This window comes from Asterias rubens, chromosome 19, assembly GCF_902459465.1.
Source record: "Asterias rubens chromosome 19, eAstRub1.3, whole genome shotgun sequence".
Taxonomy (NCBI): Eukaryota; Metazoa; Echinodermata; class Asteroidea; order Forcipulatida; family Asteriidae; genus Asterias; species Asterias rubens.
This window is the reverse complement of record NC_047080.1, coordinates 12,237,441-12,261,062: the sequence shown is the minus strand read 5'-3', so window position 1 is coordinate 12,261,062 and position 23,622 is coordinate 12,237,441. Positions and strand designations below refer to the sequence as shown.

General features: G+C 41.1%; 1 protein-coding gene across 1 annotated transcript; it reads left to right on the top strand.

The window, feature by feature from the left end:
• Positions 1–1,862: 1,862 nt before the first annotated feature.
• On the top strand, positions 1,863–23,346 carry LOC117303372 (pappalysin-1-like). Its single transcript, XM_033787546.1, has 20 exons — positions 1,863–2,328; positions 7,732–7,964; positions 8,217–8,928; positions 9,261–9,381; positions 11,462–11,607; positions 11,890–12,094; positions 12,534–12,619; positions 13,852–14,190; positions 15,039–15,492; positions 15,895–16,023; positions 16,129–16,220; positions 16,460–16,725; positions 17,126–17,353; positions 17,689–17,964; positions 18,881–19,040; positions 19,522–19,726; positions 20,087–20,279; positions 20,917–21,079; positions 21,242–21,435; positions 21,844–23,346. Exons 1-20 carry the CDS (start codon positions 1,863–1,865, stop codon positions 22,051–22,053), a joined length of 4,878 nt encoding a protein of 1,625 aa, XP_033643437.1. The 3' UTR covers positions 22,054–23,346.
• The last annotated feature ends 276 nt before the right edge of the window (positions 23,347–23,622 follow it).

Genomic DNA, 23,622 nt, shown 5'->3' with positions numbered 1-23,622 from the left:
CCCAACAAGAACTGGTTCTGAAAGGAACCAAAAAGAACCATCCACTTCTTCTCAGAACCACAGTTGGTTCCAACCAATGAGTTGTACGTACGCACGATTCTGCTTCTTCCAACAACTTTAGTCTAATTTATAGTTCTTTCATGGCTATTGTTTGGATAGTAAAATTTAGCCAATGAAATGAGATACGAAAGTAAAATAAATTTAACAAATCGACAAAGAAATCCAGAGAGACTTAGCCTCTGTTTCTAGTTTTACAATAATTATGAACTGTGCCCAACTGATGTCCATGTTATCATTAAACCATAGAGCAAGGACCCGCACAAATTCTGCAAATTGGCAACAAAAGAATGTTTTTCTTGCATAGGACACGTCTGAACGCGTCGACCAAACCTTATTTGTTTTACAGATCACTATACGATCATTAAAACCACGCATGGTTTAATCCCACGGAGTGTCTGCGAGAGTGGGATTATCCCCGTTGATCTGTTCTCCCTCAGGGGAGACTCTTACCTTCGATATAGTCAAGGATCCCAGTGCTTATCCCGGTCTTTGACCCGTCGGGGCTGAAGAGGACGTACCGGACGTCCACTCTTGAAAGCCCCATGGTTTCGCTCCCTCCAGGGCTGATGAATTGACCAGTGTGGGTGGTTGCTTCAATGAAAGCTTATACAGCTCTATCATTATTTTTATGTTCACAATTGGAAACTCGTGTGAAGACCAAAATATTCTTAACTCAATATTTTTTTCTTCAATTCAATTCATATTATTTTGATACTTTCACAAACACAGCATTACATAATGCATGTAATAGCAAAATAGTAATAGTTTAAGAATGTTACGATTTCTTTGAATCAAATGAATGAGGTCTATTGGGAACAACCAACATGTACGCTTTTTGGAATGACCGGGGTTTAGGTATGTGGTGGGCTTACCACGCCAGCAGTGTCTGTGCTGGCGCATTGCGTCGTCAGACGACGAAGGGACTCGCTGTGTCGGTTGTTCACTCCTATATACATGTAGATATAATATTAATAACTGTTATCTATACCTTGCCCCTTGTGTGTAGGTTTAGACGCTAAACTAAGTGGCACATGCAACCCCCAAACGGCACAGTACAATAATATTTTTAAGATCACTTATCAGAAAGACGTGTTTGACCCATTTGTATTAAAGAAGATGGGGCCGATTCCAAATTTGAAAAGCTTAATGATTGGGTTTGCAATCTCAGCAGGCTTTTCACTATTGAGTTCAGGCCCTATTTGACGTAAAATAATTTCAAAATGCTAATTTCACTTTATAAAACGGATAGCCCGTCCCCCTGGATACTAACTGGTCATCGTTTTTTTACGTCATCGCTGGTTCACGCCGTGTCGGTTGTTTAAATGCCCACGTAACTGGCCTACATTTCTTGAGTGTGGGTTCAAAGGAAATTAACACAGAATTTCACTTAAAGACATTCGGACTAAGTGATAGGCCTCTTTTATATACATAATATTTATATTTTTCCTGGCTTCCTATTATGTGTGAAAGATTGCCAAAAAAAAAAAAAGTCTTAGCACGCAATTAAAATTTAGCAATAACCAACCCATCATACGTATACTTAAAGAACCGCACACTTATCACAATTTTATCCAAACTGGTTTCCCTATTGAATAATCTCGACTCATTACTTTCTTGAGTCACGTGCATTCCTGTCCACCTATTGGTCGGGTAATTGGATTATGCAAATTAAAATGATGTGCACAATTTGTGTCAATTGAAGAGAGATGTTTATAAAAACACAGTCACTGTTTTGAGACACGCACTTCGTTTTCGACCCTTTAAAAAGAGCGGTGGTACACCTTTGAAGTTTATCTTTTAAGATGGCGAGCTTTTTCAAAACGGCCTTCTCTGCTACATGTCTTCTGTGCGTTTTTCTTGTTCCTACGTTAGCAAGGCAAACACATGGGGTTAGACTTCACAAACGGGGAGGAAGTGTAACTTACGAAGATTTAAAATATGAGGCAATTGATCGAGGCCATCAACACGGCGAAAGCGCTGCGAAAGACGGCCGTAAGTTCTGCGGCACGTCCACTGGACGGGTCAACAGTAACCCTTTTTTGCGGGATGTGGACAGTGTGGTTTCCGGGACACCGGACAGCCACCGCGAACAGCGGGACGTCTCTACCGGCACGGCAGTGTATTTTACGGCTCGCTCCGATGCCCTGCGGTACAACCCAACTACATCAGACGGACTTGCTGGTGAGATCAGCTACCCTAGGGAAGCATTTGCGGTGGCCCTCTGGGTAAAACCCGCCGGAGGTCAGAAGAGCCCGGCAGTTATAATCGGTGAGTTCACCTTTCTTGTTCTATATTGATACTTGTTTTATTTTTAGGAAAGTAGCAACACAAATATTGGTCAATAACAATGAACATTAAAAACGTCTGTATCATTTTCGTCGTAAAACTTGTGTGGAAAGGACTTTAGTTTTCATAGACGTAACAGTGTGATCAGTGCCAATGAGATGTTCTTATTTTAAAGCTTTGGCGTACCCTTCTGTAAAATGTTTAGAAAAAAAAATAATGTTGAGTTTGGGATTTGCTGTCATGAACAAGGTTTCGCTCCGGCCGGCCTCGGCGAAAACTCTACAATATCAGTTACTATTGGTCAGCCAGATCATTCACCAGATCATTCACCAGATCATTCACCGGCTGTTCTGCCCCATTGTAATAATAATATTTGCATAATGTAATTACAAGGGTAAGGAAGATGAGAAAAACAATCGTCATTTACTTATTTATTTGAATGTTTTTTTGTTTGTTTGTTCGTTTGTTTGTTTGTTTGTTTGTTTGTTTGTTTGTTTGTTTGTTTGTTTGTTTGTTTGTTTGTTTGTTTGTTTGTTTGTTTGTTTGTTTGTTTGTTTGTTTGTTTGTTTGTTTGTTTGTTTGTTTATTTTTGTTGATTTTTTTATTTGTTGTACTCGATAGTCTGTTCACCTAAGCTAAGCAGAAAGTACCTGTAATACTTAGCGCTTAAATATTATTTGTTTTTAAAGATGACACCTTTTTGTACGTAGGCCTAGTTCAAGTTCACCCATAATGAAACTTGTTGGTAAACATCTGCTGTAAACTTGGTGTCGAACGAGACCTGATCCAAGCCGTCTTTACGGCAGTGTGCCAATAAGCTTTAATTCCTTGATAATTCGTAGTAAAAGGGGAAAGTCTCATGGTCGGCCCGTTGGCCTTGACTGCAAGACGTGATGGCATCTCGAATTTCCGGTTTGTGTCTACATTTGGAAAGTGTTCATTTCCATGTATTTAGAGACAACACTGATTACGCTAGACCGGCTCCAAAGCTCACGTGGTTAGAACAATTCTGCCCCTTTTCTATTTTCTTGTAAAGTCGCGCCATAACTTGGTGTTCGGTGGGGTTGAAAGTTGTTTTTAAGATCTTTCAGGTTCTAAATATAAAACAGAAGATTGATTCAGTGTAAAGGTTGTTTCCCCTCAGGATGACGTCATCATTGCGTGGCAAAAAGGTCATTCAATCATGCACTATTCTTGAACTTGAGGGCAGATATCATAGACCCTGCAGTGCTTGAGTATGAACAAGATAAGCCCCCCCAAAAAAAAAAAAAAAATTAACAGAACACGGTTATCAGCCAAATTGCCTTGTCACACGTACCACTCATTTTTGCTTAGCAGAAACATACAATTTAATGTTAGACACTATTTTCTGTTCAAGCCACCTATAAATTTTAACGCATTGAAATGAGCCGTGTTTTATCAATATTATATTGATCAATAAATAAACTAAATTTAGTCAACCCCGTGTTGGAGTTGTTAGCTTGCCTCGATATAACACCAACAAATAGTCGTCTATAGTGATCGAACTGCCTCTAGCTACCATGCATGTAATCTCAGTGGCCTATGTTGGTAAGATAGCTGCCCTGTATGGCAGAGTTCGTGGGTTCGAATCCCACCTGAGTAATGTTTCACAGAACTCGGGAAAGTACTGTGTACTGTCAGTATAATGGAGATCAATGATCTCATCACACACAATCACATGTGTATGGATGGTTGGGTAAAAACCCAATAATAACTACACCCGTTTCCGACCTAAAACAAGCTTTTTCATGAACGACCCCTTTTCAGGTTCGATCTTCAGTGTAAACATTTCCAGGAACATTCGTGGCAAACTCCGTGCGAGTGGGTGGCTGAATAGGGCTCGCCACCCTCCTGACGTCCCCCGTGCTTTGACGCTCTGACCGCGGCCGGGCCTTGGGTCATCAAGACTGTCCTGTCTCCATAATACGAATCAAGGACATTTCGTGTGTACTTTTCTTAAGTGAAGGGAACAGTGTATTGATTAAGTCATTCAGCATTGATGCAAGGTCAATGTTATTTTATCTGCCAGCAGCCGTTGACCCTAGGTGGTACTCGAACGTACTTTCTACAAGCCGGAATAAAGAAGTTATACGGTGAATTATGACATATATTTTCCATAATCTGTGAAGGATTTTGTAATCTGAGTCATAATGCTGGCAACATTCTAGATACCGTAATCGGGCAACATAGGAGCTAGTCACTGGTTGTTCTGCAAACAGTTCCCTGTGTAAAAATCCCCTCCATGCAGTGTATCAGTGTTTTTTGTGTAGCTGCCCCCACCCGCCCCACAACTGATTAGAGGATGGCAGTTCGCGTGTGACGTCAATTGAGTAGGGCGCCCTCTGAGGTCCATAGAAGAAAGCTCATTGGCACATCTTGCGCGTACGTTTTTCATTACTTCGCCAATTCGCAACCGTCATGATCGTTAAAGAAGATGGTGGCTTGGTGACATCAGTGCACAATGTACACAAAGAAACTTTTTACTGACGTCATTAGTCAACACCAGCAACCTTGGCAACAAAACCACACAGCAACAAACCCCTAACCCACCGAAAAAGAAAGGATCGTAGCAGAAAAATCATCCCAAAAATGCAGCAAAGTTAACCTGCAGATTTTCCGATCGATTAAGCAATAATCCCAAGAAGGGATCATCCTTTTTATAGGATAACGAGGAGCTATTATAACCACATCAGAAGATAATCTTTTTGCGTTACATAATATAACAACCCCAGAAATGTATTAAAAAACACGGCGGATGTTCTTAATTCTCTGCTTTGTGTGGATTTTATTTATTTTATTAGGTTGTTCTGTAAGTCTCTTTAGTAGCGAATCCGTCATTCATAACAAATAAACAGTTTGTGAAAAACGAAGAGAGAAAAATACAGCCTCGCTATCAGGGGAGAGGTGAACTACAGACTCGCTACCGTGAGCAGCGCGCCGTATACCGGGCGTGAGCAAGGCATACATGGGATAACAACATTTTTAGGGTAAACTTATACTTTGTAAAAATTAACAAGAACAGTCCCCTCGATTCAATTAAAGTAAAAGTAGCAGTCCCTATTGATTTCCTTCATTCCGCCCTTTTAAAAAGCAGGGCAGTTTTTTCAGAATTAAGAAGTCTTCCGAATTCCGAAAAAAAAAAACTACTCCGCGATAGTAGAACATAGGCAACAAAGCAAGACAAGTTATCAAAAGAACATAACTGGCTATTAGTAGATACACGCATGGTGTTATTTACCGCTAAACAATATTGATAACTCGCCATGCAGCGCCTCAAATCCCAAATACACACTTTGAGTTTTACACCTGTACTGTTTACAAAAATAAACAGAACCCATTTCCGAAACCTTCTAGCGGACATTCCACTTTCACCTCTTTCATTCACAGAGGTGACAAAGACACTCAAATGAGGCAGGATGTACCGATCTCTTTAAAAGTATTTAAAGGTCTTTGGTTCGAATTATAAGTAACAAGTGGATACTTGCTTTCAAGTACCTAGTCTTTCCCTAAAACTTCTGGGTCATCGAAACATCTTTAATCGGATAATTGATGTTTCTTTTTGTTGTCGTTGTTTATCCATCAGCGTGGTTTCTCAAAGCAAGTTTTGTCATCCTCTTTTCTCACAAAGGGATAATCTTTTTGAAGATCAAACTGCATGCAATGGATTGAGGTTTTCACGTCTGAGGATAATCTCCAGATTTGATTTTCAAGAAAGGGGGATTTGAAGGAGCCATCAGACTCACAAGCTCCGTAAACTCTTGGGAAGTGTCACCGTGGTGTAAATACAAAGCAACTTTGATCGACTTTGCTTTGATGTGTAATGAGTGAATGTTGACTTAACATGTAGAGAAGGTAACCAGCCATCTCGCCCGCTGGTAAAGTCGCCCCCACAAAGTCGCCCCTGCAAAGTCGCCCCAGCACGCTCGCCCCCCTCATGTACAAACTCGCCTCTAACAATGTCGCCCCACAAAGTCGCCCCAAAAAAGTCGCTTCCATCAGAGTCGCCCCCAGCAAGCTCGCCCCCTTCATGTACAAACTCTTTCCCTAACATAGTGGCCCCGACGAAGTCGCCCCCTCTATGGTTGGGATAAAACACTATCTCCCCGACTACCCATGAGTATCTATATTAGGTTTATTTCTCACTTTATAAAAAAGGACCACACTTTTCGCCTCGGGTTGGTTGTTTATGAGGTATTGAGAATAACTATGTATGGTGGGCTTGGATTAATAATCACTGTATAGTCGTGAGAGCAGTATCGTCTCGTGCAAAGCAGTAGTCTCGCGAGAGTTACCGGAGAGTTTCGCTGTCACCGAAACAGACATTTTAACGACACTCGGTACTCTCAGTAGTTTATTTTCCCTGCCCTTTCGCTCACAGGACACCGGTTTGAATCCCACCTAAGACCAGACCAGAGCATTGCATTGTGGGCTGGATTTCAGCTGATTGCCTGTGTTTTCTTTTTCATCCTAAGGCATTTCTTAAACATCCTGTATACACAGTTCTTGTAGTACGCCTTTTGACGGTCCCAAGGTTTTATTCCAGCAGGATAGATAAATAAATAATTATATGAATTAACTTTCACCACTTCATGAGACAAAATCAATGTTCATTGTGTTATCTCATGTTGCTTAAGTCTCGTTGAAGGATTCCACATGTCTGAGTTTTGTTGTTGAGATTGATGTTTGAAGGTGATACGTTAAACTTATCCTTGTTTGTTTATTGTTGTTGTTGGGTTTGTTTGTTATTTTTAAGGTCATTGTGAGCTATATTTGGCGTTTTGTGTCTCATCTATAGTTTGCATGAATTCGTTCATCTATCCTAATGTTGTTGTTTTGTGTGATCATCAAAGAACAACAAAATCGTAAGGGCATTGCGAGGCATCTTTGAGTCAGTTTGTGTCTCTAATTTGCCCTTTCGTGTGCGTATAATAAGTGTTTGAGTTGTTAATTTGCATACGTGGAACAGTGTTTTTGTCTGTTTTATTGGTAGTCTGTTTTTGGGGGTGTAATGATTGTTGCGGGTTATTAGTTTATTATATTGATATAGTTTTTGTTTTAATTACTTGTTTGATACTATAATATTGTCACTATTGTATGATCAGCAATACGGTAGAAATTGTTTGATCAATGGCCCTTTTCGAATCCACGGCTTTGGCTTTGGATTCGGCTTCAGCCTTCGTCCTCTGGTCTGAAGCCATTAGTAGAACGTACGCAAAGCACGCGCATTGTCAAAACAACCACGGGGCCAAGCTAGCTTGAGCAGAAACTGGAACTCGAAGCCGTGGATTCCAAAAGGGCCAAGTTGTAAATTGTCAATGCATTATTGTCTGTGTTTAATACCACTATTTCCCGCTTCTTTTCCAGGCTTACATGATACTTGTAGAGGTAGCCGGAATCACTGGACATGGTCCCTGGGTGTAGACACAGACAGGGATCAGCCAGACCACGATGCCCGCTACTTCTTCTCCGTCACCAGCGACCGGTCTCGGGCCTCGAGTATGGTGCGAGCCACCGGTAGGTACGAAGCGGAGACGTGGACCCACCTGGCAGCGACTTTCGACGGCAGAGAGCTGACTCTGTTTGTCAACGGGGCAAAGGTAAAACAACGCTGTGGTCATGGTACCTACATCTGAACGAATCACAATTTTCCCTTTTCTTCAAAAGGCACTATATTTGCTTTCTTCTTCGTTTGCTTAAAATACTTGGGCCAATTTGTTGATTTTGCTCGATTGCCCTGTTCTGTTCAATTTTCTGACCATTTTCCTTGCTTGCAGTTTATTCTGCTTGTTGGCTTATTTTGTTGTTGTTGTTTTTGTTTGATTTTATAGTGAATTATTAACTATTTATAGGTGGCTTTCGGAAAGGGGACTGCAGGTCCGATGTTTGGCGAAGTCCTGACCCAGTGCAAGCAACTAATCATCGGAGGTAGCATCAACGATGAAAACGGCTTCCGAGGCGCCATCGATCAAATCGCCATCTGGTCTGGTACCTTGAACCACCGAGAGCTCAGAGAAAGCTATTCCAACCCGAGCGACCCTTGGACGATTGCAGGGAGCAGGTTGGTCGTCCGAGAGGGCTTCGAGGCAGACTGGGTGAACTGGAAGATCTCTGCTGAGAACGAACCCGTACCGATCCCGTCTGACATCCCCGGCGAGCTGCTACGTCTGACCGCCAGGAAACCATCCTGCGGGGTGACTGTCTGCGATAGCCCGGTCATTGCTAAGAGCTACATCGACCAGCCAGAACTCCGGGTCCGTAAGGTTATACGGTATCGAGCGATCACTATGGCTGAAGACGATGGGGCAAATCACTCCGTAGATCGGGCGACTATACTTCGGAAGCACGCTACCATCAACGAGGCATTTAGACCTCATAATATCTCCTGGGAACTGACGGAGTTTGTAGTCAGGAATAGCTCCCTCAGAAATCGAGTTGTGCTCGCCCTATGTAATCTCTACCAAATTGGGGATAACTCATGTGACCCTGAGTGTCGATATGACGTCACTGGTGACGATGCAGGGGACTGTAGTTATGATTATTCTTGTGTGGACAGACAGATAGGTACGTCTTTCTCTCTAAATTTAACCAGCTTCCAAAAATGAAACTATAAGGCCTTACGGAGGAATTGCTTGGAAATATTTAACCCTGAAAGTTCAGCAGCAATAGCCTTTTCTCAAGGCCTTTGTTTCTTGGACGGCTTCGTAGAGCCGCGACGCCAAGAGACTGGAGCGGGAGACCACGATACGCGAGTGGCAAAGTTTCTCCACTCGACTGGTCTCCCGTTCCAGTCGCTCCGCTGTTTACGAAGCTGTCCCAGCCATGTCAGCAGGAACAGATTGTGAGACAGATAGAATAAAACATAAACTAACGATTGTTTTTGTTTGATTCTTTAGGAAACGGTGTATGTGAGAACGAGTGCAATAAAGCATACACAGATTATGATGGTGGTGACTGTTGTGACCCCACTATCACTGACGTCACAAAGACGTGCTTCGATCCAAGATCACTCAATAGGTAAAGTACCTACTAACTAAGGTATTTTTAAAGGAACGTTTTACATCTTTATGAAATTTTACTTGCACTGGCTTTATATCAGAACCTCTTGTGTAATGATACTTTTAAGTGGGGCAGATATTAAGGAGTGTGCATTTGAAGCATTGGTTATGGCACACATACATGTACATTCGGGGTCTGTCACAGAAAGAACATTTTGGCCATAAGATCATCGCAAATTTGAAATTGCTTTTTATAGGACCGGTATATTTCTTCATAAGGATAAATCTGCAATGGTCTTACAAGCACAATATCTTACTCGTGACTCTATGTCTGCAATGGTCTTACAAGCACAATATCTTACTCGTGACTCTATGTCTGCAATGGTCTTACAAGCACAATATCTTACTCGTGACTCTATGTCTGCAATGGTCTTACAAGCACAATATCTTACTCGTGACTCTATGTCTGCAATGGTCTTACAAGCACAATATCTTACTCGTGACTCTATGTCTGCAATGGTCTTACAAGCACAATATCTTACTCGTGACTCTATGTCTGCAATGGTCTTACAAGCACAATATCTTACTCGTGACTCTATGTCTGCAATGGTCTTACAAGCACAATATCTTACTCGTGACTCTATGTCTGCAATGGTCTTACAAGCACAATATCTTACTCGTGACTCTATGTCTGCAATGGTCTTACAAGCACAATATCTTACTCGTGACTCTATGTCTGCAATGGTCTTACAAGCACAATATCTTACTCGTGACTCTATGTCTGCAATGGTCTTACAAGCACAATATCTTACTCGTGACTCTATGTCTGCAATGGTCTTACAAGCACAATATCTTACTCGTGACTCTATGTCTGCAATGGTCTTACAAGCACAATATCTTACTCGTGACTCTATGTCTGCAATGGTCTTACAAGCACAATATCTTACTCGTGACTCTATGTCTGCAATGGTCTTACAAGCACAATATCTTACTCGTGACTCTATGTCTGCAATGGTCTTACAAGCACAATATCTTACTCGTGACTCTATGTCTGCAATGGTCTTACAAGCACAATATCTTACTCGTGACTCTATGTCTGCAATGGTCTTACAAGCACAATATCTTACTCGTGACTCTATGTCTGCAATGGTCTTACAAGCACAATATCTTACTCGTGACTCTATGTCTGCAATGGTCTTACAAGCACAATATCTTACTCGTGACTCTATGTCTGCAATGGTCTTACAAGCACAATATCTTACTCGTGACTCTATGTCTGCAATGGTCTTACAAGCACAATATCTTACTCGTGACTCTATGTCTGCAATGGTCTTACAAGCACAATATCTTACTCGTGACTCTATGTCTGCAATGGTCTTACAAGCACAATATCTTACTCGTGACTCTATGTCTGCAATGGTCTTACAAGCACAATATCTTACTCGTGACTCTATGTCTGCAATGGTCTTACAAGCACAATATCTTACTCGTGACTCTATGTCTGCAATGGTCTTACAAGCACAATATCTTACTCGTGACTCTATGTCTGCAATGGTCTTACAAGCACAATATCTTACTCGTGACTCTATGTCTGCAATGGTCTTACAAGCACAATATCTTACTCGTGACTCTATGTCTGCAATGGTCTTACAAGCACAATATCTTACTCGTGACTCTATGTCTGCAATGGTCTTACAAGCACAATATCTTACTCGTGACTCTATGTCTGCAATGGTCTTACAAGCACAATATCTTACTCGTGACTCTATGTCTGCAATGGTCTTACAAGCACAATATCTTACTCGTGACTCTATGTCTGCAATGGTCTTACAAGCACAATATCTTACTCGTGACTCTATGTCTGCAATGGTCTTACAAGCACAATATCTTACTCGTGACTCTATGTCTGCAATGGTCTTACAAGCACAATATCTTACTCGTGACTCTATGTCTGCAATGGTCTTACAAGCACAATATCTTACTCGTGACTCTATGTCTGCAATGGTCTTACAAGCACAATATCTTACTCGTGACTCTATGTGCAAAATTTCATGCTTGTATCAACCTCTTGTTGTCATTTTTGTATCAAATATTAACAGGAACTATCTTACATTGGGAGAGCTGAAGGGCACAGTAGCAATGGAGTCAGATTCCCATCTTAATGTCTACTTTGTCAACTTTTCTGATCCTGATATTGAAGGAATTGCTACGATGCCTTGGGAGATGGATGTCCATGGGCTCTTCGGTGAGTCAAGCAATTAACGGAATTTAAGGCCCAATTTATAAACTAAACATAGTCCAGGGGCCTATTTCACAAAGCAATAAAGTTCATCCATCGGAAGACAAAATTGTCAGTATTACCATAGCGATGTGTACTGTAACATCATACTTTACTAAGCAACTACGATTGATTTGCAGCTAAGATCAATCTTAGCTCTTTGTGAAATCATTAATACGGGAAATTTCAGGTTTAAAAAGGAGTCGAATTGAATTTGATTATGTTCCAAAATGTGTCCATTCTGTCCAGGGGGAACTGTCCTCCAAGCAGACGCCTGCAGTTTCACCGAAACATCGGCCGAGACGATCGTGCACGAACTCGGTCACAACCTTGGGCTTTGGCACGTCCACCAGGGTATGGAGTGCGTTGATGACTGCAGGGAGCATCGGGCGTCCGGGGTACTGGGCGACCTGGTGGCTGATACCAACCCCACACCTGAAAATGCGTTCTGTAGGTCAGTTATAGTCAAATACGAAGTATGTCATCAAACTCTAGCCCGCATACTTCTTGTCACAGCCCTGTTTTCGCTGCGAATGTTTCACAGGAGTTGAGCACATTTTCAACTGATGCGATTTTTTCGTTGCGAATTTGTGACGTCAAAATTTCTATCGCATTCGCGGGAAGTATGAACCGGGCTTCAAACACGTAGATTACACTGTTCCGAGGGCCCTGTCACAAAATGCAACTTTTACAGTAAACTTGGAGGCGTTAAACTGCAGTGCATGCTTACAGCAGTGGACCACTTTGATAGCACATGAGCCTTTTTCAAACAATGTCTTAATTACGAACTCACAGAGAATGTGAACATTCAACTGCGAATGAATTGTATTCTTGGAGGTTGCCTGTAAATTGCCTCGTGTGACATGATCCTATTATTGGTTTCCTTGTTTCAGAGACCCAACAACATGTGAGCTTCCAGCCTGTTTCGGTGAGGCTGAGTTTACTGACACTCCATACAGGAACTTCATGAGCTACACAGGTACATAAACGACACTTATCAGTTGCTTCTTTTCAGACCTTTATTATTCAATTCATAAAGTCAGCATTTATTTTATAATACTCTGACTTCTAAAATTAAACATCAACACTTATTTACATAGATAAGTAAAATAATAAGCACAGAGAATGGAGGGAAAATAGTTAATCTATGTAACCAAATTAATATGAAGAGTGTGAGGCTTTCATATTAATGTAAGCCAAGGCTTGTAGAAGAAAGCCTATAAGCAGACAAACTACAAACATGGAGACAAGACAAACAGGTAACAGGAAAACATAAACAAACAGTGAGCATGCTTTCAGAGAAATATGGTTAGAATGTTAACGGAACACGCTGCCTTGGATCGGACGAGTTGGTCTTTGAAAAGCGTTTGTCACCGTTTGTTATAAAATGCATATATGGTTAGAAAGGCAACCTGTGTTCAGTAATCACAATGCATGAAGACCAGAAATCAAAACACGAGTCCATAACTGAACATGAAAAGTGACGCCTCCATTACACATATCCCTGAATCCTGGCACACTGACGCCTCTAAATTACTGTCTCATCGATAAACTCCTAAACTCATTCCACTGTAGTGTTCTTTACCTAACTATTTTAGTGGTTTGTGTTTTGGTGATAGACAAGGAGGTCGCTGTTCATTGGTCCCTGACACGAATAGGGTGTCTGGCCCTCTTGCCAATTAGTAACAGGAAGTGTGAGTTATAACACGGAAACCGAATAGAGGATATCGATTTTGTATAACCTATTTTTTATAATAATAATAATAGTAATTTATTTAGGTATATTGCGTCCATCATAAACACAAGCGCATAACAAAATAAAAAGCTAACAACTGGTAAAAGCAAGGAAATGCCACTATCCAAAAAGCCCATGCATTTATTAATTGAATAATTGTTTAACAATAACACCATTAAGGTTGCCAAGCGGATCGGAGCCTTGCATGTGGATTGTTTTTTTTAAGTCTCTACCTGGCGGCGTGGGTTTTTCCTCCAAAGCTGAAATGTCTTATGTATTTATGAGTTTACCGTTTGGATACATACTTTGGCTGATTTACATGTTAGGATTTTGTTTTGACCGTTCTCCCCCATCTGCGATACCTAAAAAATATGCCGAGTGCAATGTATATTTGAAGAATACTTGGACTAGTTTACATATATAGGATTTGTCATTGTTTGATTGTTCCTCCCCCCCCCCCCTCTGCTATACCCAAGATGCCGAATGTACGGACCACTTCACGGCCCAGCAAGGCACCCGTATGCACTGCTACATTGACCTGGTCTACCAATCATGGCTCCACCAGGACCCATCCGTACCAACCCGACCCAAAATCGGCATCCCACTTGGCCCGCGAGTGGTGTCTGAACGCGGGCGAGCCGTCACCCTCTCATGGCTGCCTCCAATGTCGAGGTTCGGACATGGTGACCGAGAGGACAATACATGTCTGGAATGTACTGAGATGGGGCAGTTAACACAGTATGCCAGCTTGGTTCAATTCTACCCTGAGTCGGTTAAGATGCTACCGAGGTATCCGTCCCTAGACGAAGCAACAGGTTAGCTAAACCATAACATACTTGTCATGCTGGTAACTATTGGTAATTACTCAAAATAATTGTTAGCATAAAAACTTAACGCAGGTCTTTGACAACCACCGAGGGTGTACAGGCCTTTTAACGAAAAAGTTATTTCGAAGTGTTCTTATGACGGCTTGATCATCATTCTAGTCGAAACATTGTAAATAATCGGGGTTGATGTGCCCGTATCTCAAAGCAGTTCTTTGAATTTACCTCATTTTGTTCGATATAGATTTGTTTTGTTGATATTAAAAGCTTATTGCTCAAAGGTAGCCCAACTGTTGCATGGGTCTTAGTGTGTGTCTCTCATACACTGAATGTAAAGGAGGGTGCATGCTCAGACGAGATATAGGGACAAAATGACGAATTTTGACAATCAGCTGTGTCAAAACCTGCCACTATAGTTTAGCAAGCTCTATTCACCATAAATCCTTTGAAGTAAAGCACTAAATCAAACAATTTTGGCAGTCAGGTTGGCTCAGTGGATTTCTGTCCTTGCCTTTCACCTCTGTGGATCCCGGTTCGATACCCGGACCAGAGCCTTGCATGTTAATTGGGGTTTTTAATTGCGTTGGTTTTTCCTCCCACGTCTAAACTTCTTCATTGTCGTCTCTACAAAAAGTTTGAGTGATGTTTCCATTGGGATGCTTTCTATTCAGATTCAAAGACTGTGTACAGCATTTCGCCATAATAAACTGCTTCCGTGATTAGATAAACCATGGAATCCTACCTCCATCGAGAAACAAGCCTTAGGGTGAGCAAACCCTTGATGATGTGCTTGAAATAAATTCAAGAATTTACTCAATTTTTGATAAAAACTTTAACAGGTCCGCCAGATGCTGGAATTAAATGCGAATATAGTCGCAAATCTTGGATAGGTGGAACGAAGACTGTCTGCGATGAGTGTTACCTGCGTCTAGAATTCAAAACAGCCGTCGCCCCCAGTAAACTCATCATCTGGGCAAACTACAACACCGCTGGGGGCGTGCGCAACCTGGAACTTGAGTACCGTGATGGTAGCTTGGAATCCATGGGCCCAATCGAGATCTTCTGTGATATGCCGTACACAATGCGCCTGACTCACATTGGCAAGAAAGTCCAGGCTATCCGCCTGTACCCTGGGGAGTACTTTAATTTAGATGCCGTGCAGTTGGTGTCGATAGCTGACTGGTCTGCCTGTGTTAGCTGTAAACCCCTCAACTACAAGGTGGTTAGAGATCCACCGTTTTCTGGAGGTGAAATCAGCAGAGTTTCTCGCACCACAACTTTTACTGATGATGGGTAAGTAAAACTGACATACTTTTTTCTGAAAAGGCTTCTTGCTTTAAGGTCAGGGGTGTTACTGTGCCTTACTGAGTGATATAGAAGGAAACTTTACACACACGTTTCTTAGAATTATAACAATAACTGTGGAGGTTGTTGGCTCACTCTCCTCACTAAAAATGGTGAGCGGTAGATGGGAGTGGTCGGATCTGGTGGGCGGGGCTAAGAATGTAAAAGTTGAAAACAGGTTTTTGTTTTTTGTTTTTTCCATAATTATTTTTATACCTTGTGGTTATTTATTTGTTTTTTATTTATCTATTTGTATTTATTTTATTTTTGTTTATTTTTAATCGTAGGGAAACATTTTGTCATAAATTTAATTATAAATTGCAAAAATGTTGTCTTTTGTCTCGTTTTAAGTGTCGTCAGCGATGATGTTATATACTCCTACAAGGTGCAAGCTTTCCGGGGTGATGAGTATGGGGATTTCACATCGCCATTACAGCGTCGTTTCGGCCAAGAATTCTGTGGCAATGGTCTCAAAGAAAGGTATTGAGACAACATTTTCTTGCTTTATTTTTGTTTCCCCCTCATCTTGTTATTATAATGTACTTGTGACAAAATTGTTGACTGATTTTATTATTTTCTGAACAGCACTATTAACGAGGAATGCGATGATGGTAACATCTTAGATGGTGATGGATGTAGCCAAGAATGTCAGGTCGAAAACTCCTTCACATGCAAGGGTAAGATATCTTGGGATATCTCAGCTACTTCTTTAAACTTCAACTTCTTTGGAATCCCGTCCAATCAGTAGATTTTGTATCAATTGTCCCTTTGCACAACGAACCTCCACAAAATGTGTGTATACTATTGCCACCATTTGTTGGTGGGAGTCAAACTTTTAGCAAGAATTGTAGCTGTTAGTGATAGTCAACGTTTGTTGTAAAATGTGGACTGTGATAAACATGACTTTTTCCCTCAGGATTATCAAGTCTTTGCAGTCATACTTTTTCTGTGGGCAACACCGGTTCCACCGATAACACCAATGATCAGTACCCAGTGCCAGACGACTTCATCGACCAATGGGCAGAGAGTGCTGTTGCAAACCCTGACCATCAGACCAAAGAGAACCCAGTGTCGGCACTCGTTGGTCCCCCAAGCACCTCAACATGTGTGAAGGAGGTTGAGACTGGGCATGGATGGTACCCGATTGATATGTACTTTCATGATGTAAATTACTGGATTAAGGTAAGAAAGGTCTGAGCGTCTTTCCGTTTGCTTGCTTTGGTACCAACAAGTTTGAAGTATTTAAATATACCCACCTTCCCAGTTGAACCATTTCAGCCCTTTGCCGGCTGTACCCTGTTTGAGCCCAGAGACTGAGCATTGTACCCTGTTTGAGCCCCAATGAAGTCGCCCCAGATAACACACACAGAACAACACACGCCTGAGCCCATGCGACATTTGTTTATTAAAGCTGTAGTTTTGTCTTTTTTCAACCTCCATACCAAAGCTTGCAACCATTTGAAAGAGAAATATCAAACCCTTTAAATCCTGAAATGCTTGGCCGTGGTTTTGCAACAATGTTGAAATCTAATGTTGCCTTCTTTCTTTTATAATGAAAAATTGTTTAACTTATAATTGCCAGGCAAGGTTTTCCAAAGCTGTCGTTGCTACCTCTGTGTTTGTTCACCTTTCGTCTGATGGAGATCCTTACCCTGGCTACTTCCCATCCATGATATCACTAAAGCTGATTGGACTAAATGGAGAGATCCATGACCAGCCTCTCGTCAGTCTTGCAGCACTATGCAATGAGAATCCAGTGCAGTTTGTCATGACTCATGATTTAAACCTGCCATTCTTTCACACCAAAGAGGTAAACAATAATTGTCAAATAACGACTTGGATTCGTTTTAATTGCTCCGCATGCTCCCCACCAGTCTACCAAATCAGGATGTCTTTACGCAGAGTTGTCCGAAGAGACAAACACAAAGAAGGAGGGTCAAATCGCAGAGACCAAACTGGCTCTTCTCGGAGCCAACACTCCTCCAAAAATGTATAGTTACTTCTTGAGTTTTATATCATCAGAAAGCCCAGCTAATGATGAGGATTAATTTCTGAATCTTTTGTATACATTATTTTAAAAATGAATATAGTTGTAAAATATCGCTCCTAAAGACATTGTACATATTATTACTGTTCACGGAATAGGTGTTGATAAGCATGACTGACGTCATTGCCATTTCCGCCGTCCGATTACGATCCAGTAAGACTCTTGATCCGGTAGTGGTGTCATCCTGCCGTTCCGGTGAGTTGTTCAATCCAGCCACTGGTCAATGTGTGTCCTACATGTGTACATGGACGGAATGTGAGATGCTGACCGTGCCTCATGCTGTGGTCAACTGCTCTGGTCTTCAAGATGGTGAGACATGTACGGTGAGATGTAAAGAAGGATATCGGACTGGAGGAGTCATGACAGAGGCAGAGGTGAGGCAAAGGAAGAACTTTTGTTTCAGGTTTAAGAGTCTTAAAGGCAGTGGACACTATTGGTAATTACTCAAAATAATTATTAGCACAAAACCTTACTTGGTAACGAGTAATGGGAAGCTGTTGATAGTACAAAACGTTGTGAGAAACGGCTCCCTCTGAAGTAACGTAGTTTTCGAGAAAGAAGTCATTTTCCATGAATTTGATTTCGAGAACTCAGAATTTGATTTTGAGGTCCCGAAATCAAGCATCTGAAACCACACAACTTCATGTGACAATGGTGTTTTTTCTTTCATTATTATCTCGCAACTTCAGCGACCAATTAAGCTCAAATTTTCACAGGTTTGTTATTTTATGCATATGTTGAGATACACCAAGTGAGAAGACTGGCCTTTGACATTTACTTTATACCAATAGTGTCCAGTGTCTTTAAATGAACTGCAGGCCTCAAAATAGCTTGCAAGGGTGACCTGTGAGTTTGCTGTTGTGCCCTCCGCAAAGTTCCAATACAAACATTTTACTCATAGAAGTGCTTCTTACCAGAGAATAATTAATTAATGTGCATTTTCAAGAGTGAAGTTCAAAGGCTTAAATACTTTGTCATACTTTGGTGAAGACAGAGACAAAAATTGTATATTATTTTATCCGAAATTTTACTTGTTATAAAGGTGTAAGAATGGTTGTCAGCATCCTGCAAGATTTTTAGTCTGAAATCCCCCATCTTAGATATCAATAAAAGTATATCAAGAAAGTTAAATCACCAAAACTCACTTTTAGAAATTCAAAGTTCAAATTAACTTATTTGGAAATTGTTAAGTGGCCCTAAAAATTTACCCAAAATCTTTAACTAAAAAAAGAGCATAATTGATCGAATTCCTAGCACAAACCATGTTACCTTTCTTATCTGATTCTGCAGATGATTTGCATCAATAGTGAGTGGAGGGGACCAGACATGATATGTAAGGCAGTTGACTGTGGTGAGCCATCGTTACCATACGCTGAGATCGTTTGCCCTCTTGGTAAAACCTACGGCAAGCAGTGTAAACTCAAGTGTGTACCACCTGCAAAGATGCAAGGTAAATTTTGTTTAAATAGCGGGTAGAAAAGCTTGATGCAACCAAAAGAACCAAGTAAAAAGGGGAAGCCAAAGACATTTCTGTTATTATAATTGTCTTCTTTGATGTTCAGACCATGGGGTTGTATGGTCTTGAGGCGCCTTAACCACTGTTTCTCCCTACTCAGACATACATGTACAGTTGTACAGTGTTTTTGTGTGACCTATAGTGCCTTAATGCCCTGCAACCTGTGTCAGAAAGTGAGTGGTGGGGAAGATTAAAATGATGTGGGCAATTAGGTTGGCATGTGGAGTGGGTTGTTCAGTCCCAACCTGGCTGCCCGGGTTTTCCCTATAGGGGTTTTCCTACAACGTCGACTGAAACTGAAATTTCTTCATAGTCTTCCCTATAACAAATTTCAATGATGTTTCCATTCAGATTCATACGTCCCATGGGAATATTATTATTGTTTTTTACAATTATTTTGTTTATTCTCTACTAGGCACCATCCAAACAATTACCTGCATGGCCGACGGGCTCTACTCGTTACCAGAAGCTTTTTGTCAGCTGTTGTGTGACGCACCGCCTATAATCCCTAACGCTATGCTGGCCAGTCAGCAGTGCCAAATGGGCAGCCACACCATCGACACCATCTGCAAATATCGATGTGATGCTGGATACCACGTAGCTGCACAGTCAAGTAAAGGGTAAAAATCAATCAAGATAATTGTAAGCATTTTAGTCGACATGGTTTTGTGTCAGTGCAAAAAGGTTGTATCGCCTAAAAAGCATTTCCGTTCCGTGCAAGTTTTGAAATTGTCAGAACGCTTCTCAGTTCTGAAAAGAACTGTCCTACAAAAAAAGACAGGTTTTAATTAAGAAAATCTACTTAGCAAGTAGACACACACATTGGGTTACCGCAATCCAAATAATATTGATGCCTGACCATGCAATATAAGTTGTCTTGTGTAGTAAAATAAATAAATGAAGATAAGATATAATTATTATTCCCAAAAGACAGAATACAATCTCTAAACTATTTCCCTTTTTCATTTTTCTTACGGAAGCCGACGGAGGGCCCAGCGCCTGAAGTACAGATGCACGGAAGATGCAACATGGTCCGGGCCAACGTGTGACCCTGTGACCTGCCCACGTCCACCAATCATCTTCAATAATATGTACACGTGTACGGATGGCCTTAACTTCAACAGTGAGTGCAGGCTGAGATGTGATGACTCCAATAGTGGACTGGAATTAGAGGTGAACTTGACAGCCCTGGTGTCGATTTCACAAATTTTGGTGGCGCCATTTCCTGTACCAGACAAGCCACTTACCATGATAATACATAGTTTGGTCTCCTTTTCAGTAAACCACTTGGCTAGAACTTGCGAAACAAATTTGCAAAGCAAAAGTATGAAAGATACCACTCTCAACCATATACATTCTGTGACTACGTTTTGGCTGGTAACTTGTTTTTGCTTTATAAGTTTTTTGTTTGCACCTCAAAATATATGTAGGGGTAGCTTTCCTCGCCTTTTACCTCTGGGACCCCGGTTCAAATCCCACCAGGGGCACTATGTGGATTGGGGTAGCTTTCCTCGCCTTTTACCTCTGGGACCCCGGTTCAAATCCCACCAGGGGCACTATGTGGATTGGGTTTTCAGTCCCTACTTGAGTGCGTGGGTTTTCCTAGGAATAATTCTCTGGGGTTTTTCTCCCATATCTAAAACTGAAACTTCCTTCCGTATCTTCTCTTCATGGGGTTCTTGGCTAGTGTGGTGATTAATTTCACTTGTCTGATTGTTCATGGCTTTACAAGAAGAAGTTAATAAATGAAATAGAATGAAAATTGTCTATGGTCTATGCAAGTAGTAAATGTTCCAATCTCTCTCTGCAGGTGGTGAATACCATTCGATGCATTCAAGACACTCGTGATCCAAGCAGGGGTGTGTGGGACGGCAACTTCACCATTTGCAGGTCCTTACAAGGATCATGTGATCCACCCCAACCAGAGAGTAACAAGAACGTTGAGCTTAGATGTGATAATGGATTCGCTGTGGGTGAGTGACATTTTCTGTATCTTCCATTCAATCCGATCAAAGCCATTGTTTATTTCTATTGTATTATCTTCTAGTATTCCCTTGTAATAACCATGCAATTCAGCTTCAAACTTTTCTAATAAAATATGAACATGAAATAAAAATCCAATTTCTATTCTTCAGGTTCACACTGCACAGCTGTTTGTCCCGACCTGTACGGTCTGTCAGACAACGAACCAGCTCTATTGGCCACAAACTCATCAACCACGTTTGCGAGAAACGCTGATTGGCAGAGAGATCATGTGATCATATGCACCGCTCAGCGTCAGTGGTTCCCAGATCCAAGAAGGATCACTTGTGTAGAAGGATGTATTGAGGTGAGAGAGGATACCAGGGAACTCTCTGTTACTTATTGAAATAAACAAGACTGATTTTTACAGTTGTCCAGGTTTTTTTTTGCAATTTATACGACAGTTCCGTCAAAGTAACAGTTGTTGCCCAAGTCGGACCTTTTTCAATGAAGCATGACATGTCCAGTTTTTTTAAGGGATTTATTTGAATTTATTTGTTATTTTTACTCGTTTTTGTTTCTGTACACGCACAAAACTATGTCAGATAGTTTTCAATGAAGCATGACATTATATTGTCCAAATTGCTTTGAGGGGTTTTTGAATTTCATTGGTTATTACCCAAGTCAAACCATAAACAATGAAGCATGAATGTCACACTTTTTAAGGAATTTTATTTTGAATTTCATTGGTGTTTACTTGTTTTTGTTTCTGTAGACGCACATTGCAAACGGTATATGTCAGCGAGTCAACAATCGAGCTTACTGCAACTGGGATGGTGGTGACTGCTGTGCCTCCACTACGGAGACTGGAGAGGTCTTCACGACCAAAGACGACAGAGACATCGATGTCGAATCCTTGTGTTTCGATCCCAATGCCCAAGAAAACCAACCGAAGAATGGATCAAATAGAAAGAATCGATCCTAGAGTAAAATTTCACATCCTCAAAAATTATCGTTAAAACACTTCAGACGCTTGAAGTGACATTTGAAGGCCCTTTTTGGTTTTCCCAGAGAAAAATTAATGGTGTCAAAGATCTTCCTCTGCCTTCAAACTTTCTTGACAGATGTAAATATTCCAACAAGGAAAGAAAAACACGTCATTATTATAAAAGAGATTCTCGGATTGTGTGGATTGCTTTTCCTTTCTCAGGTTTCTAAAATCATGACTTTACCGTCGGGTGGTTGTTTAACCCCTGTGTGAGGGGTAATTTTTCAATTAGTCAGTAAAAGGTTTATAGTGTGTATGTTTTATAATGGCCGAGTAGAATGTATCTCATTCATTTTGGTGGACGGGTCAAGGTTGTGTGGGTTTGCATCCTTTCCCTAGGCAGAAGTCGGTCATAACACTTGTTGCATTGAGTTAATCACGCTATCATAATTGCTTCTCCTTAACCAGGAGTGTACTTGAGGTAGAGTATGAGGCGAGTCGTGGGAAAAGATCTTTAATTTTGGAGGGGTTGCCAAGTGGGAGCAAAGACATAATTTGAACCATTTGTGCATGTATTATTTTAATCTCAGTCTTATTTGGGAGGGGGATGTTGGTTCTAAGGGGGGGGGGGTGGCTGGCACTTCCCCAACCCTTCCCCTGGTTACGTCACTGGGTATAGTTATAATAATGTGCGGCAGTTCACAACAAATTTGAGATGGTGTTGGGAATGCTGTGATTACTAATTGTAAAGGGTTTATATTTTGAAATATAAAGGCACGGTGTTTTTACCTTGTAGATAGTTTTATGCAGGACGCCGAACCTAACTCAACTACTACTTGTTACCAGTTTTCTAATCATTAACCATACTGTGTATGGTAGAAAAACTGCAGCAAACATTGTGTGTGTATTATGCAGATTCATTTTGTTCACCACATGACATAAGGCAGGCTGTTTGATGCATCATTGAAACTAATAGGGTCAAAATTAATGGCCAGAAAGTAGGATGGTTAGCTATAATATTGTGTAGTTTAGGTTGTGTTTTTAGTTTACACAAAGCAGCATTTTCCCCTCGATAAAGGGTATGCAGAATAGACCCATTTGATTTTATTTGAGAATTTAAAAAAGCGCCCTCAGTAAGTTTAAAGGAATGCCTATCATTGGCTGAGAATTGTGTATGGCGCATACATGTTGTTTTAGCTCAGCCTTTATGGTCTCGTGGTTTGGGGGTTTATGCAGATTTGGTGTGTGTAGAGAACCGTGTGTTTATTAGTGGAAAGAACTAAAACTGGAAATGAAATAAAACTCATAAAAACTAAGCATATAATGATGTATTGGGTGAGTAATTGTCTTTGTGCCTCCCTCATCTCTAAAGATTGCATTTTGATAAGCGTCTTAGGTAAGCTGAGGGTAGGGTTGTTTGGGGATGGCAGTTGTTGGGAGTTGAGAGTTGATGTGACTTAAATTTGAAATATGAGGTTCTATACGAATCTATTCAGTATCTCAGAGCCCATTTATTTCATGGAGCTACTTTAGGCACAAAAGGTTACCGTGTCAGCCAAAATTAAC